Here is a 19,055-nt window from a genome sequence, read left to right as displayed (position 1 = left end):
TTGTTTTCCTCTATTTCTTTGCATTGTTTACTTAGGCTTTCTTATCTCTCCTGCGGTTCTTTGGAAATCTGCATTCAGATGTGTATATCGTTCCTTTTCTCCTTTGCCTTTCCCTTCTCTTCTTTTCTCAACTATTTGTAGGGCCTCCTCAGACAACCATTTTGCATCTTTGCATTTTTTTTCCCCTGGGGATGGTTTTGATCACTGCCTCCTATACAATGCTACGAACCTCCATCCATAGTTCTTCATGCACTCGTCTATCAGATCTAATCCCTTGAATCTATTTTTCACTTCCACTGTATAATCAAAAGGGATTTGATTTACGTCATACCTTAATGGCCTAGTTGATTTCCTTACCTTCTTCAATTTACATCTGAATTTGGCAATAAGGAGTTCATGATATGAGCCACAGTCAGCTCCCAGTCTTGTTTTTGGTGACTGTATAGAGCTTTTCTCATTGGTTGCAAAGAATGTAATCAATCTGATTTCAGTATGGCCACATGGTGATGTCCATGTGGACTAGTCCCTTGTCTTGTTGGAATAGGGTGTTTGGTAAGACCAGTACATTCTCTTGGCAGTACTCTGTTCACCTCTTCCCTGCTTTATTTTGTACTCCAAGGCCAAACTTGCCTGTTATTCCAGGTATCTCTTGACTTCCTACTTTTGCCTTCCAGTTCCCTATGATGGAAAGGACTTTTTTTTTTTTTTTTTTTGCTGTTATTTCTAGAAGATCATGTAGGTCTTCACAGAACCATTCAATTTTAGCTTTCAGCATTAATGGTTGGGGCATAGACTTGGGTTACTTTGATACTGAATGGTTTGCCTTGGAAATGAACCAAGACCATTTGGTTGTTTTTGAGATTGCATCCAAGTATTGCATTTCAGACTGTTTTTTGACTGAGGGCTACTCCATTTCTTCTAAGGGATTCTTGCCCACAGTAGCAGATGTAACGGTCATCTGAATTAAATTTGCCTATTCTGGTCCATTTTAGTTCACTGATTTCTAAAATGTCAATGTACATTTTTGCCATCTCCTGTTTGACCACTTCTAATTTACCTTGATTCATGGACCTAACATTCCAGGTTCCTATGCAATATTTGTTCTTTACCGCATTGGACTTACTTTCACCACCAGACACATCCACAACTGGGTGTTGTTTCCACTTTTGCTTAGCCTTTTCATTCCTTCTGGAGCTATTTCTCCACTCTTCATATTGGGCACTAATGACCTGGGGAGTTCATCTTTCAGTGTCATATCTTTTTGCCTTTTCATACTGTTTCCCATGCATAGAAGACCGCTAAATCTCTTCTTATGAGAGATTTGGATTTTCTTAATTAAGAGTAATCTTTTAATATTCAGAGTACATGTCACCTTGCTGCAAACTTGTATATAGCCTGGCTCCTCCCCACTCCTTGGAGGTTGTTCTCTGGGGCACCTGAGATACTCTCTTCTAAAAAAATCTAACTCTCAACATTTAGGTTGCATGTATTTTTTTTTCTAGTCAACATCTTCTAAAAATTATCTACATATGAAAAAAGTAACTTTTGATGTAAACAGAAATACATATTCTTTGAAAAAAATGCAGTAAGGAAAAAAGGAAAAAATAATCACATCACACAAAATTATGTAAATATTTTTCAGTCTCTCTCATATTTAACAGACATGATCCGATACCATATGTTTTTATTCTTAACATTAATATTGTAACATGAACATTTCTTTATGCATGATTTTTAAAGACTTTCTAGTATTGTATGATCAACTAGATTGAAATATTCACTTATGGTTAAGGATTAAGACTCCTTGTATGGTTTTGTTACTATAAATATGAGTGCAATAATCATCACTGTGCATAGAATCTCTAGGCATCACTGAGCATAATTGATATTTCTTTAATATAAATTAAGATAGGAATGATTGAATCAAGGCTAAGAAAAAGTTTTGAATATGAGTGTGCTACATATTTCTTTTAAGCTTAATTAATCAGAAAACACAATGAACAGTCATCTGGAAGTAACATAATTTTTGTTAAAAATGTACCCTTTTTCAGTCTTTCTGTATTTTAGATTTTTCTATCATTCTTTTGTAAATTAACAATATTGAGATATAATTTACATAAAATAAAATACATACATTTTAAGTGTAGAGTTGGGTAAGTTTTGAAGATAAGTAGGCATATAACCACCAAAATCAAAATATAGAACATTTGCACTTCCCCCAAAATTATTATTTTCTTATCCTTTATATACCTTATAAGCATTATTTTACAACACTATAATTTCAGTTTTTATCAGTCATTCTTTTAAAAAAATTAAGAAGAAGAAATCTTAACCTTTGTATTAAGCAGAAATTATAGGGTTTCTTAGGCAAGAATACTGGAGTAGGTTGCTAATTCCTTCTCTAGGGGATCTTCCCAACCCAGGGATTGAACCCACATCTCCAGCAGCTCCTACCCTGGAAGGCACATTCTTACCAGTGAGCCTCCACAGGAAGCTTAATGTTAATACTGTGTTACCAAGGTGTTGAAAACAATATTCAACATCTTTGTTGGATGCAAACATGTCTGCATCCAGACATGGCCAGAAAGCCAATGTATCCCAGCACTGCTTGCTATCTAGAATCCCTGGTCCCCTCTCTCCCTCTCTCTCTCTTGTTTTCTACTGTATTTTATTTTGTACTAGAGTACAGTTTTGCCTTATATGGTAAAGAATCTGCCTGCAATGTGAGAGACCTAGGTTTGATCCCTGGGTTGGGAAAATACCCTGGAGAAAGGAATGGCTATCCACTCCAGTTTCCTTGCCTGGAGAATTCCATGGACAGAGGAGCTTGGCTGGCTACAATCCATAGGATCACTAAGAGTAGGACATGACTGAGCAACTAACACCTTCACTTTTTCACTTTTCACAGTTGGTTACAATGTTGTGGTAATTTCAGGTGTACAGCAAAGTGAATCAGTTTTATATATATATATGTGTGTGTGTGTGTGTGTGTGTATGTGTGCATATATATATGCACACATACACACACACACATATCCACTCATTTTTAGATTATTTCCCATTCAGGTCATTGCAGAGTGTTGAGTAGAGTTCCCTGTGCTATACAAAAGGTCTTTATTAGTTATCAATTTTATATATAGTAGTGCATATATGTCAGTCCCAATCTCCCAATTTATTCTCCCCTTTCTAACCCACTGGTAACCATAAGTTTGCTTTCTATATCTATAACTCTTTATTTTATAGATAAGTTCATTTGTACCAACTTTTTGGATTCCACACATAAGATTTATAATATAATACTTGTCTTTCTCTGTCTGACTGACTTAACTCAGCATGACAATCTCTAGAACAGCCAAAGCAATTTTGGGGAAAAAAAGAGCTGAAGGAATCAAGCTCCATGATTTCAGACTATACTACAAGCTACAGTAATCAAAACAGTATGGTACTGGCACAAAACAGAAATATAGACCACTGGTCTTCTCTTAATCCTGTAGAGTCTTCTCTCTCTGGTAAGTATCAGGTAGTCCTGCATACCTAGCCCAGCCATTACCTAACTAGTCATAGTAAACTCCCTCATAAACAAGGCCACTATTCATTTCAGCACCCTCTTATCTGGTACCCTTTCCTACAGATTCTAGATGCTTCAACAACTTATGAACTATAGTCTTTGCCTTTTCAGTTCATACAGGACTGCCATGCTCTTCTCTACCTCCAGCTACATAGAGTTTGGTTTGGAAATTTTCCCAGCCATGGTGATAATGAAGTTCAACTTATAAATTTTCCCTCTAACATTTGCATTCTGTGACTTGTGATGCTTTCCAATGCCTAAAAATAATTGCCTCAAATATAATTTTACAGTTATTTATGAGGAGAAGGCTAGTCTGGTACAAGATACTCCATCAGGGCCAGAAGCAGAAGCAGTAAAAAAAATAGTTTACCCCTATTTTTCTCTAAAAGTAATTTATACAATTTCCTATTCTATATTTCTTCTTGATCTTTTCATTAGCATTTTAGTTTATGAAAATTACCATACCATGTATTCACTCATGGTAAATAATTACTCAAATGAATAACTTGAGTTCTGACAAGACTGAGACATCACCAAGCAATAATAAGTTAGTTTTTTCATATTTGAATTTTACCTCTAAATTCAGGAGCACGGTAACTATGCCCTATTTCCATATGCTTCAGTGTTTCTTGAAGTCCAGAAATCTAAAAAGTAAAATCCAAAGGTAAGAGGTTATATGCTAAACGAGTCCAAAATGGGTTAAAATGCTTAAATACTGATTTTAAAATATAGGAAATATTATCTCTCTTACATTAATTCCTATGTATTTTAAAAACGTAAATATTAATTGCAATAAAAGAAAACATAATTTTAAGTCTAAATTCAAGTTCACAGGAAGAAGTAAGTATCTATTATGGGCAAACATTTGAAACACTTATTTCACAACAGAGTTTCCTGAACCAAGAATACTTGCCACACACTTTTAATGATAATTATTCAGGTCTCTACTTTGAGTTTTCTCCTCTGTTGAAACTGCTTCACAATAGCCTAATTCATCTTCATATCCATGAAGAGATGAGGTAAATATTACTTGGGAAGTAAATATGAAGAGACTGTTGCTATCCTAAAAACTCTTAGCTCATTTTCTACCCACAAACACTCCTTGTTTTATTAAACTTATTTTATAGTTAAGAACATTTGTGAGTTTGGTGGCATATATATTTACCTATATTTCCTGAACAATAGATTTAAATTAAAAATTCAACCTTAAAGAGCTGTCTCATCCCTCATATGATTATACCAACAAAAAATATCATGTTTAATTATATACAGATACACATACTTTTCTACTGTCACTGAGTAGTAGTTAATCCTTCCTTCTTTCTTTGTTTTCTTTTTTACTTTATGAATATCTCCTACTTTCTAGCACAACAAGATGCCTCAAATGCTCACCCAGGCTCATCTTGTATTTGCTTCACCCAGACTACTATCAGCCACTTCAAGAAGCACCACTTCCTCTTACAGGAGAATAGTATTAGAAACTGCAGTGTCATTATTTTAGAGCCTCTCAGCAGATAGACCTAGAAATACATGTGTGTATGTATATATATATATATATATACACACGTACATATATATACACATGTATTTTTAGAATATTTCTTGAACTGAACCCCATGATCCAAAAAAGATAACATGTAATTTATTATATATATATATATATATATACTAAAAATAAATTATATTTTATCTTTTTTCAAAAATGGGGCTCTAATTCCAAATTTTGGACATTTGGAGGAATTTTGTAAAGTTGAAAATAATTAAATTACAGATGTTTCCATAAGATTTAAATAAATTTAAAAGTGACCACATTGTTTATTATCTATCAAAAGAATTTGGAAACACATACTTATTAGATTTTTGTCATCTCACAGTATACTTTCGCTCTTTTATATACGAACTAAATAGCATTAAAAATTCTACAATCTAACCCTTTTTCATACAAAGTATTTGAGAAAACACACTAAGCTAAGTGGCCATTAAGATAAGTTTTTTAAGGAAATGAAAAGGGTTGGGAAGATCTCCTGGAGAATTCCATGGACTGTATGGTCCATGGGGTCACAAAGACTGAGTGACTTTTTCACTTCACTTTCAAGGAAATGACAGTGAATGAGACACAGGTCAATGAGGTCAGAGATGTTAAGGATCTTACGGATGCTGTGGCAGAAGCCATAGAATAAGCAAGTTATATTAGGTTCACACTCAGAAGAACCACACAGAACCACGTGCGTAAGCACCAGGAATATAACCAAACCACTAGAAAGTGACGACCAGGAGGACACCATGTAGACTCTGGGCCAGTGGATACACAAATGTCCCTTGCACTAGGTGTCATCTGAGAAGAGTGAGAAGAGGAGGCTATTTGAAGACTTTAAATTAACACTGATTGTTATGCTTTAGCTAAATAATCAGTTAATATAACATCCAAATACCCTATGTTAAATTCAAAGAGACTGTATAGTCTTTAATAGCAGGTTATGTTTTATTTCATCTTCAGTGGGAATAACAGTTGAAAGACAAAATAAGTTGTAGATACAGTCCTTTATACCTCTGAATGTGTAAAATTCAACCCTTCCTCATAGAATGATTTTCATTTTTAAACATGTTTTTACTTTAGATACATATAAATCATAAGGCAAGTAATTTTACCTTTGCTTAATGTGTAAGAAAAGAGACATATATATAAAATTACCTGAATGTTCACATGGCTACTTTGCAGCACAGCTAGGACTGACTCCTACCACTTCTCATCTTGAGCTTAACTAAACCAGTGGTGAAAATTTTGAGAACCAAAGACTGTACGCAGCCTAAATATGTCTCAATATGGCCTGATCTAACTTCATATTAGAGACAGGGGAACTGATGGCCATTAGGAAGTTAACTTATCCCTGATCACAAAGATACTGACTAGAAGATCCAGTGATAAACACCGGTGGCAGATGGAGAAATCAACAATCTGGAGGGGAGTGGAGGCACTTGCCATCATGAGTGCTAGAAGGCCCTGATACCCTTGAGTAGTGAAACTTAGTATGAGTGGTCTGTCCCACTAAACATATGTGGTCACTTGGGAATATATGGCCAGGTCACTGATGAGTTCCTCCTGGGAGAAGAGTAACAGGAAGATGAGCATGAGAACTCGGGGGGAAGGAGAGGAAGACAGTAGCAAAAGTCTGAGTTGGTTTGTGGCAGGAAAAGCAGCAAGAGCAACCTGAATCTAGCTCATAGTGTTCCTGACAATAGAAATGTGCCTCCTGTTAGGAGGCTGTAGGAACAGGTTAGATGAAAAGGAGCAAAGTGGTGAAGTTCTGAAGATTTGACAATATAGTGCCATAAAATTGCAAATCATAATTCATATATTCAAGAACACACAATTAAATTTCAAGCACAAAGAAGGAGACAAGTCATGTTCTCATTTCAGTAACTAAGAATTACATTCAAGAAAAGACAATATACATTTGATTAATGTGTGCCTTAATAAAATCATTCGTGCTTTTGCAACCATTGTGCAAACTTCTGTAGCTTCTGAAAGTCTGGCCAAAAATCAGTATCTCCAGAAAAAATAAAAGAATGCTAAGCATAGTAGCAGTTTTATACTTTCTAGTCAACTGTTACATATTTTCACCATGACCAAGAAACATTGTTTTATTATTCTTGCACTCTATACTAGCTATCCCTCACTCTACCACCCAAAGGCTGCTGCTGCTGCTGCTGCTAAGTCACTTTAGTGGTACAACAGGAAGAAAAGGGATGTCAATAGCAAAAATGACTGAAAATTGAGTCAGTAACTAGTTGTTTCAAATATTCATTTAGGAGGAAACTGCATGGAGGCTCTATCCTTCTATTTCACAACAATGTTAAAAGATAGGTCATTATGGCTATATGTTATGTATGAAAAATCTGAATTTAAAGTGTTTAGGTAAGGTCCAGGTTTACAGCCGTCATAGATGGCATTTAAAACCCAGTCTAAGTGTTGTTATGTTTTAATGGCTCAGGTTTTCCCTCTAACAATATTTTAATAATCTCCTAAAAAGTTATATTTTAATTAAGTAATTTTAATTCAATAATAATCTTTGTATTTTTAAAGTGGATAAAATATTTTCCTGGATGTTTCCAAATGAATCTTTTTTACATGACAATTGGTGAAAATCATTTAAAATTTAACTCAGAAACAAGAACCAATATTTCTGATAATGTTATAAAAAAATAAATGGTTAAATATCATTTCCAGGTAGCTCGGATGGTCTCTTTACCTGTCCTATTGCTCTGTCCCTTTCCAAAGAGGTCAGCATTTTCTGCTTCAGTAAAGCATGGTGCTTTTCATGTAATACTCTTATAGCTGGTTCATATGATGCATAATGTAACTTCAATCTATAGAAAATAAAGGGCATCATAAAGGGTAATTGAGCTAAATCAGTGATTTCCACTTAACATTATGAACCTCTTTTCTCCTATTTTTTGCATTTGAATGAAAAGTGAAAACCATATCAATACAACAAAGCCAAGAAGTATAAGAAGTATTATTTGTCATGTAGCTTCCCAGCAACCTGGCTGGTGGTGGAACAGTCACCTTTCTCTTGAGTTGGTTAGTTGTCTATTTCCTTTTGCTCTATTCAAGTATGCACCCAGAAGTCACTGCCATTCATTGACAGAAAAGAAAATTTCAGTTTATTTAATTCAAAAACAATTTTCAACAAGACAAGGGCTACAAACAATGTATGATTAAATACAGTGTTATTCACATCAAAATTAAGGATGGTCTTGGAAACAAGTATGAATAACCTATTAAGAAAATTAAGTATTTTATTCCTTTGTATATATATTCTACAATGTGTTTGTTGAATATTATGCTATCTGTTTTGTTCCAGACATTGTATTAGGCACTTTTATCATCACAGTTTTCACAGATAATAAACAGAATTACAATGAGCACACAAATGTAAGTGGTGGAGCCAGGCTTCCAATGTTTATTTGATTTCAAAATCTAAGCTCTTTTCATTACATTGTACTACTTCTCAATCAATGTTTTGTTAAGAGGAAAACAGACCATTTCATTTTTTTTTCCTGAATTTTTATGGACTTGGAACAATTTTATGAACCAAAAACACACAAAAATAAGGCTAATATATGAGACCAAAAGAATTGATTAAGTCAATGACTTAATGACTCTCACACTCTCAAGGTCTTTTTTTTTTCCCCAAGTTAATGCAGTCTCTCTCTTATTAAAGTGGTACTTATTTCTACAGGGATTCAATTAAGAAAAATCAGAAAAATGCTAATTTCTAACATACTGCTAAGTTGAAAGTATATTGATTCTGAAGCTCCACAGGATAGGCTATGATTAAGAAATCATAATAGCCACAATGACCATAACCACTACAAAATATAGCAGTTATCATGACCATCCCAAAGTCATGTTGTTCAAATGTGGATATTTAAATTTAAGCTTAAATTAATTACAATTAAATAAACATCAGAAATCTAATTCATCAGTTGTACTAGCCACTGTGAAAGTGCTTAGTAAAGGATGTGACTAGTGACTATCATATGGGACAGTGTAGATATAAATTATTAATAACATAACAGAAAGTGCCATTAGGCAGCACTCCCTAGAACAAGCAAAGGAGAATTTTAGTTAGAGATTATAAATTTTTATTTTGAGGAGAAGGTAGTCAGGGGTGGTCAGCTGCTTCTGTACTTTACTCTCTATGCCTAAGAATCTGGTGAATATTGTCATGTTCCTCCAATGACCTGGTGCCTTTGCACAGCATGCTGACTCCATTCTTTCACTCTGTTAACTCATACTTTATAATTAATTTCCTTTAGATATAGGTCCCTGAACCCTCTCACTCTCCAATCTGACTCAGGTGACAACTTCTTGGCTGGCATAGCAACAAACAGTATATTTCACTGTATTTCTACTTAGCTACTCTCCCATCACACACCTTAATAATCCCTGGGAACTCTAAGAGCAAGGACCTAAATTTGTTCATCTTTCTATTTCAAACACATGGTATAGAGCCTGGCACACAGTAAATGCTCAATAAATACTCAATGAATGACTTTACCTGGAACATCCTTCTATGGCCAAATTGCTTAAAATAGTTAAATAATTATTTAATAAATAGGCCAACAAATATCAGCAGCTTACCTTTTGAGGTCATTAATTAATTTGTTTTTCTCCTGGACTATTCTCTTGTGGTGCATTCGATGAAAATCACGTTCTTTCTGAGTTTTCAACAAATCTTCTCTGGCCTTGCTGTAAAAATAAAAATAACAACCACCTTAAAATTCATTGCTATTCTTTTCTGAAAAAATATTTATCAGTTCTAATCCAGTATGAAAGTGAAAGAGGAGAGTGAAAAAGATGGCTTAAAGCTCAACATTCAGAAAACTAAGATCATGGCATCCAGTCCCATCACTTCATGGCAAATAGATGGGGAGACAGTGGAAACAGTGGCTGACTTTATTTTGGGGGGCTCCAAAATCACTGCAGATGGTGACTTCAGTATTGAAATTAAAGACGCTTACTCCTTGGAAGGAAAGTTATGACCAACCTAGACAGCATATTAAAAAGCAGAGACATTACTTTGTCAACAAAAGTCCATCTAGTCAAGGCTATGGTTTTTCCAGTGGTCATATATGGATGTGAGAGTTCGACTGTGAAAAAAGCTGAGCACCGAAGAACTGATGCTTTTGAACTGTGGTGTTGGAGAAGACTCTTAAGAGTCCCTTGGACTGCAAGGAGATCCAACCAGTCCATCCTAAAGGAGATCAGTCCTGGGTGTTTATTGGAAGAACTGATGTTGAACCTGAAACTCCAATACTTTGGCCACCTGATGCGAAGAGCTGACTCATTTGAAAAGACCCTGATGCTGGGAAAGACTGAGGGCAGGAGGAGAAGAAGACAACAGAGGATGAGATGGTTGGATGGCATCACCGACTCGATGGACATGAATTTGGGTGAACTTCGGGAGTTGGTGACGGACAGCGAGGCCTGGCGTGCTGCAGTTCGTGGGGTTGCAAAGAGTCAGACACGACTGAGTGACTGAACTGAACTAAATCCAGTACTGCATAATTCAAAAGATAATTTAAAATCAAAAATTCCACTATAATTTTCATTGAAATATGCCTACCAACATAACATATGGGGATGGGGGGATGAACAAGCTAAAACCTGTAGTTTCAAAAATATCAGTCATTCACATTTCATTTAAATAAAGAAAATTAAAGGTATTTTTCCACAATAACTTACAATCCATCTATTTTCAAAGACACTATGTTTATAAGATTGAAATATATACAAAATAGAATAATTCAAAATAATTACAAATGAACTAAAAGACTTAACCAAATTTAATTCTGAACTTCCTTGAATACATGGTTAAGTGGGTTACTTAGTTCAGATATTTGTAAAAAAAATGTGTGTATATATATATAAATTCTAGAAAAATCAAGAATTCATTCTGGTAAGGCATGTGAAAAGCCTATACCACCTACAGATCATATTACATATTACAAATAACTGGTAACTTAATGAGAAAAGACTCCAATGTCAGTGCTGTGACATAGAAGCATTCTTTAACTAGATGTATCTTCTGCAGATCCCTGGCATAAAGCAAGCAAGAGTATTCTTTTTAATCCCAAGTCATATGTGAAGAAAATTAATGGGAATTTTTTATCCACCACTACAATATAAGTCAATTTCAATATAACAGTATAAAGTATAATTTATAATAGAAAAATGTTATCTAAAAGTCTTAGTTAACTGACAAAGTGCTACTCCATTGAGATTCTCACATTCTAAAAAATGGATGGACTGAATTAGAGTACTGACAGCTCACAAAAGGTTCAGAATGGAATAAATCTACCTCTCATATTTCAAAATTCAGATTCATATGAAATAAATGGGTGCAATAGATTTCTTCTTTAGGACCTATGTGAGAATAATCATTGAGGAATGGTGACTGGGAAGCTGCCAAAGTGGTATGAGTTTAGGTTTTCAGACTTGTGATGGCACATATTATTATGATTAAAAAGACTTCTTACTGCAAGATCAAGTCACACACAGAATATGGTAAAAGTGTCTTTTCCATTCTTCCATATTTCCTTCTTTGTCCCCACCATCTCCCACTGATTAGGGATTACCTGTATTATTCCTCATTCTACTGTCAATGTTTTAGTTTTGATCACATGTAAATAAACAATGTGTCACAGTACTTCATAGTCTAACCATCTGACCCTCAACTTCATTTCCATGACAATAATCTTAAAGGCATACAGGCAAATGTTGATTAAAATATTCACACTTGAAAAATCATCTGTGGAATAGTCAACTATTGGAAAAATAATTTATTCTTTCCAGGTTTTAACTCTGTGTTATATATATAAGTGAAGATGGAGGGAAAAAAGGGAGAATTCCTCTGCCACTAAAATGTGCCTAATACTGATTAGAGTGGAGAGTGAAAAGGAAGAGACAGTTTAAGAAGAGTGACTGGAAAAGATAAATGGCTGAATTGATATTTTCTTTTGAAAGCACAGGAACATCACCTGAATTCCCATTCATTTTAAAGAAAAGTGCTTAAAGTGTCTTATATGCTATACAACACATAAAAATATTCAATAAATATTTCTGTAATTGTTATCACTATTATCATGATATTATTTATTATTTAGTATAGTAAAACAGATACATTCAATTCCTCAAATAGCTACATTTATCTACCTAAAATAGGGGGTATGCCAGTTGTTAAATATGCTCTAATGAATAAAAAATATCAAGATATATGATTATTATTAACACTGTATATCTTTATAAAAGAATTTAAACTTTATAAACATTTAGTTTGAGTCTACTAACAGTTAGAACTGGACATGGAACAACAGACTGGTTCCAAATAGGAAAAGGAGTACGTCAAGGCTGTATATTGTCACCCTGCTTATTTAACTTCTATGCAGAGTACATCATGAGAAACGCTGGACTGGAAGAAGCACAAGCTGGAATCAAGATTGCTGGGAGAAATATCAATAACCTCAGATATGCAGATGACACCACCCTTATGGCAGAAAGTGAAGAGGAACTAAAAAGCCTCTTGATGAAAGTAAAAGAAGAGAATGCAAAAGTTGGCTTAAAGCTCAACATTCAGAAAACAAAGATCATGGCATCTGGTCTCATCACTTCATGGGAAATAGATGGGGAAACAGTGGAAACAGTGTCAGATTTTATTTTGGGGGGGCTCCAAAATCACTGCAGATGGTGACTGCAGCCATGAAATTAAAAGACACTTACTCTTTGGAAGAAAAGTTATGACCAACCTAGATAGCATATTGAAAAGCAGAAACATTACTTTGCCAACAAAGGTCCATCTAGTCAAGGCTCTGGTTTTTCCTGTGGTCATGTATGGATGTGAGAGTTGGACTGTGAAGAAAGCTGAGCACCAAAGAATTGATGCTTTTGAACTGTGGTGTTGGAGAAGACTCTTGAGAGTACCTTGGACTGCAAGGAGATCCAACCAGTCCATTCTGAAGGAGATCAGCTCTGGGATTTCTTTGGAAGGACTGATGCTGAAGCTGAAACTCCAATACTTTGGCCACCTCATGCAAAGAGTTGACTCACTGGAAAAGTCTCTGATGCTGGGAAGGATTGGGGGCAGAAGGAGAAGGGGATGACAGAGGATGAGATGGCTGGATGGTATCACCGACTCGATGGACAAGAGTCTGGGTGTTCTCCGGGAGTTGGTGATGGACAGGGAGGCCTAGCGTGCTGCAACTCATGGGGTCGCAGAGTCAGACATGACTGACAACTGAACTGAACTGAACTACTAAAAGCTGTATCATTTTCAACAACTTAATTTATTACTTAATGAGCTTATATATTTTTTATCTTATCTGAAATGTGAACCATAATAGGTTAAAAAAAAAAAACAGAAAAATAATGCTGAAAGTTTCTTGGGCAGAACCACAAATGTGTAGCACTGCATTAACTCACTTTTTAAATATACATTTTAAGCCCTATTGTACTCATCCCAGGAAAGAAAGCATAGGAACTGATTGAAGTATTGGACCTTAAAGGCTTTCTGACCATTAAATTGGTTTTCAGAGATTTGCTTTCTGTTTGCAAAAATGAAGTCTACTCAGTAAAACAATTTAAATTCATTTCATGGTGATGCTTCTCCTATTATGAACTTTCTGCTGCCCAACTGCTTAATAAAAGAAAAATAGAAGTTTTACAAAAACTAAAGTTTGAAATAATCATATATACAATTAATATTTAAACTATCTAGTATTTTTTATTAGTAGAGCATCTTTGTGTTTAAAAGATGAATTTTATTAAGACATACAAAATATAGAAATTCTATTTCAAGTACAATAAACTTGATATTCTATTTAGATTTGTTCATAAAGAACACACTACTTAAATGCTTTTTCTTAATGAGATCACAGAATAACTAATTAACTTAGCCATTTCAGGAAAGCAGCAAATCAAAATATATAAATACCTGTGGTGGATTCATTTTGATATTTGGCAAAACTAATACAATTATGTAAAGTTTAAAAATAAAATAAAATTTTTAAAAAAGTTCAAAAAAAAAAAAAGGAAACATAAACTAAAAAAAAATAAAATAAAATAGCAAGATACTCATATGTTTCACACTATAAAAGCACTGTCCCCAAAACTCCATGTTTAACATATAAATATAATTTAATAGTGTATCTAAAAAGTTATTTTTAGCTGAATGCTCCCAGTAAAATAATTTTTATTAACTGAATAGCTTTAACTAAGTATTTTGGAGTGACCATTTAATAATAGATTTGTCGAGTTATTGTTTCCACAATTCGGCAAAAGGTACCATATAAACATTTTCTGGTTTCCACGCACCAATCAAAGTAGGCCATCTTTGTTGTGCATTTTTCTCACATGTAAACTTGAATCAAAGTGATTTTTGATAACAGTACAATTAACAACTATTTTATTCTCTTCAATTGGTTAGAAATAAATTAGTTTAACCCACTACAATTAATACTGGAATAATTGTCAGGTGGTAAAAATGCCACACAACTGTATTAGATTTAAACTTTCATTATATTCTTAACCAAAAAAAGACAGGGATACACATATATCTGGAAAAAATACCTTCTTAATTTAACAAGCAATTACCTAAACATTAAAGCATGAAATTTTATGGGTCCCATTATTATCTTTATCCACAGTGTGTGTTTCTGAAAGTCATTAAATTAAATAGGTCTTCAGAAAAGCTGGGTACTGTCTGACCTTTCATAGAAGTGAATTTTGTAAGTGAAATTAGGGTCCATTAGTAAAGCACCTAATATTTTCTTAATATTAATAGCCATTAATTTTCCTTATGTCTATATTTTCTGACAAGATAAAATCAAGCATTTCATTAATTTTAAAATGGTAGATTTTTATCTTCTATTTAGTAGTTCCAGTCAGTATTATTCCTGCTAATCTTTCAGTTCAGTTCAGTCGCTCAGTCATGTCCGACTCTTTGCGACCCCATGAATCGCAGCACGCCAGGCCTCCCTGTCCATCACCAACTTTAGGACTCTCAATAAAACTTTTCTGGCCTGAATTGTATTTTCTTAACATAAAAGCCCAGCAAAGGAAGACAGTATTTTAAATGAGCAAGACTTAGCTCTGGAGGAAGTTATATAAATTACCATCATGAAAGGGAAAGGATGCCTACTCCTAAGGAATACTATGAAAGAAGCAAAAATCATCAATCAACTACTCAAAAAATTATTGGAAACTTAACTAAAGAGCCAAAATGTTAAAAACATACATTCACATAAGCCCCTCATATTTGTCAGGCACAGCTACAAGGCCTGAGTATATACTGAGCACAAGATAATTCCCTACTATATGGAGCTCATAATGTAACAAAAAGTGAATATATTAGATAATTAGATGTAAAAGGCACAAATATCAAGCTTCTTCACAAATATACAGTATTTAAGATAATCTAATAACTGGAATGAAATATACAAATAGAACACTGCTGCTGCTGCAGCTAAGTCGCTTCAGTCATGTCTGACTCTGTGCGACCCCATAGACGGCAGCCCACCAGGCTCCCCCGTCCCTGGGATTCTCCAGGCAAGAACACTGGAGTGGGTTGCCATTTCCTTCTCCAATGCATGAAAGTGAAAAGTGAAAGTGAAGTCGCTCAGTCGTGTCTGACTCTTAGCGACCCCATGGACTGCAGCCTACCAGGCTCCTCCGCCCATGGAATTTTCCAGGCAAGAGTACTGGAGTGGAGTGCCATTGCCTTCTCCAAATAGAACACTAAAACATATGAATACATCAATCCATCCCCCTAAAATGTATGGATATGAAAATATATGTGTATACACACACGTACACATTCTTCCCAAATTTTAACAGATTGAACTCAATCTTAATTCTAATGCCACGCCAGTCTTTCAATAAAAACTGACACAGTGAATCTAAAGTTTATATGAAAATACAGGATCTAGAATAGCTAAACAATCTTTAAAAAACAAAAACAAAGTTGGAAGACTAATCTATCTGACTTTAAGAACTTAAACTTGCAGGAATCAAGAGTGTAGTATTAACATTAGCATAAGGATAAACAAATAGGTGAATGGAACAGAAAATAGAAACTGACCCACAATTACAGAGTGAAACTGATTTTCAGCAAAAATGCCAAAGAAATTCAATGAAGAATGAAAACTTTCTAAGAATGGTTATGGAATAATGAATATCTATTGAAAAGAAAATTTATCTCTAGTTTCTACCTCACAGATTGTACAAAAATTAAAGTAGGCTGAAATACAAGCTCTAAATCTTTAAAGGTTTTAGAAGAAAAGAGAATATTTCTTTAACCTGGAAGTAGGCAATGGTATCTTAGCCAAAATATCAAAAGCAGTATTCTAAAAAAGATAAATTAAGATTATATTAAAATTTAAAACTTCTGCTCATCCAAAGACACCAGTAAGAAATTGAAGAATTGAGCCAAAACTAGAAAAAATATTCAAAATATTCTGACAAAGGATTTGTATCCAAAACATATAAAGAACTCCTAAAACTCACAAATAGAACAATTGATGCAAAAAAAAAAAAAAAAAGGCAAAAGACTTACACAGAAAGTATCACATTCAAAATATTCTGACAAAGGATTTGTATCCAATATACAAAGAACTCTTACAACTCACAAATAGGGCAATTAATGCAAAAAAAAAAAAAATGCAGGCAAAAGACTTAGACAAAAATCAGGATGGATGAATGGCCAATAAGCACAAAAAAATGTTATCAGTCTCATTAGTCATCAGGAAAATGAATATCAAAACTACAATAAGTTGCCATTATACAACCACTAAAATGGCTGAAATTTAAAAGTCTGACAAAATTCAATGTTGGTGATAACGTGAAGCAATTAGAGCTCTCATATATTTCTTTTGAGAATGTAAAATGACTCAACTTGAATACTGGAAAATGGACTAGTAGTTTCTTAAACGTCTACCCTTTATAATATTACATTCTCAAACCAGTCAATCCTAAAGGAAATCAACCCAGAATACTCATTGGAAGAACTGATACTGAAGCTCCAATACTTTGGCCACCTGATACGAAGAGTCAACTCATTGGAAAAGACTCTGATGCTGGGAAAGATTGGAAGCAAAAAGGAGAAGGGGGCAGCAGAGGATGAGATGATTAGATATCACCACCAACTCAATGGACATGAATTTGAGCAAACTCTGGGACACAGTGGAGGACAGGGAAGCCTGGCATGCTGCAGTCCATGGGATCACGAAGAAACACGACTTAGCGACTGAACAACAAGTTTTTACCAAAAAGAAAGAAAACACACTTTCACAAAAAGACTTGTACACAAATGTTCATAGCAGTATCATTCACGATAACTATAGCTGGAAACAACTCAATAGAAAAAGGGTAATAATAAATTCTGGTATACACTATACAATAGGACACTACTTAGCAATAAATAATTCAGATATCATCACTGACTCAATGGACATGAATTTGAGCAAACTCTGGGAGACAGTGGAGGACAGGGAAGCCTGTCGTGCTGCAGTCCATGGGGTCGCAAACAGTTGGACACAAATGAGCAACTGAACTGAACTAGCAATAAAAGGGAACAAATTACTCATAAATAAAAATATCGCAGATAAATTTTACAGACTTTAGATGAGCTGAAGAAGCCAAACACAAAGAAATGAACATTCTGTGATTCCATTTATGAAGTTCTCCAACTGGCAAAACTAATCCAAAGTGGAAAATAAAATCAGAACATTAATTGCCAGGGCAGGGAATGACAAAGAAGGGACACAAAAGAAATCCCTGGATAGACAGCAATGCTCTATATTATGAGTTGGGAGGTTATTAAGACTCCATTTGTTTGTCAAATTCATGTAGCTAAGATATGCACATTTCAATTTATATAAATTATAACTCAAAAAATGATAAAAAATAATAAATGGAATGTGGGGTAGAGTGTGGGTGGAAACAAAGGAAATAATGGCAGAAAGTTGATAAGTGTTGAAACTGTCTGACTGGCTCATGAGGTCCATTATTCTATTTTGTTTACTTTCTATACGATTGATATTTGTTTAGAATTAAAAACTTAATATATGTAAACAAATAAATAAATTGCCTTATACCTGACTTCTGGAAAGGATACCACTCTTGGGTCTTTCTTCAGTGGTACTGGTGCTGCTAATAATAAAGTTGATGAAGATGATAATGCTTTTCCGCCCACTTAATAATACTGTGTACTAGATACAATGCTCATTACACTGTGATGAATAAGACAAGCACAGTCTTTATCTCTCAGATGTATAAACAAAGTGAAACAGGAAATAAAACATATGCATATATATATATCCATAAACTGTAGTGAGTGTTCTGAAAGGAGGGAAAAAAAGGATGTCTTAATATAGAATATTGATTTAATCCTTCTGAAAGTGAAAATGGCTCAGTCATGTCTGACTCTTTGCAACCCCATGGACTATAGAGTCCATGGAATTCTCCAGGTATGGAACGGGAATACTGGAATGGGTAGCCTTTCCCTAGGGGATCTTCCCAACCCAGGGATCAAACTCAGGTCTCCTGCTTTGCAGGTGGATATTTTACAGCTGAGCCACTTTACTGAGCACTTATCATGTGACAGATATTGGGTTAAACACTTTAAAATGACGCCCTCAAGGATAATGTCACCCCACTCACATATGTTAAAACTGAGAGATAATTATATTTTTATAGCTAATAAGTGGCAGACAGTATGCACTTGTGCTACTCTATCCTTAATACCTGACCTGATATTATTATCCATCCTGTGTAAAAGTTTGACTGGGGTTAGTAAGTAATGAAGAATTTGATAACAACATATGTGTTCCTTTCAAGGACCTAATTGTTCCATAAGGAACTGGTCTGACTTATTATTATGTAGTAACGAGATAAGTCAGCCTATAAGATTATGCAGGATATAATACT

General features: G+C 34.5%; 1 protein-coding gene across 2 annotated transcripts in view; it reads right to left on the bottom strand.

Moving 5' to 3' along the window:
• Positions 1–19,055, bottom strand: part of SPAG16 (sperm associated antigen 16) — a 1,095,180-nt gene that overhangs the window by 1,032,686 nt on the left and 43,439 nt on the right. For both annotated transcript variants that reach the window (XM_061384008.1, XM_061384014.1), the window contains 3 exons: positions 9,717–9,824; positions 7,819–7,936; positions 4,143–4,212 (listed from right to left, as the gene is read on the bottom strand). In XM_061384008.1, coding sequence (XP_061239992.1) covers positions 4,143–4,212; positions 7,819–7,936; positions 9,717–9,824 — 296 coding nt within the window. The remainder of the gene's footprint in view (positions 1–4,142; positions 4,213–7,818; positions 7,937–9,716; positions 9,825–19,055) is intronic.

Source organism: Bos javanicus, chromosome 2, assembly GCF_032452875.1.
Source record: "Bos javanicus breed banteng chromosome 2, ARS-OSU_banteng_1.0, whole genome shotgun sequence".
NCBI lineage: Eukaryota > Metazoa > Chordata > Mammalia > Artiodactyla > Bovidae > Bos > Bos javanicus.
This window is presented reverse-complemented; position numbering and strand designations above follow the sequence as displayed.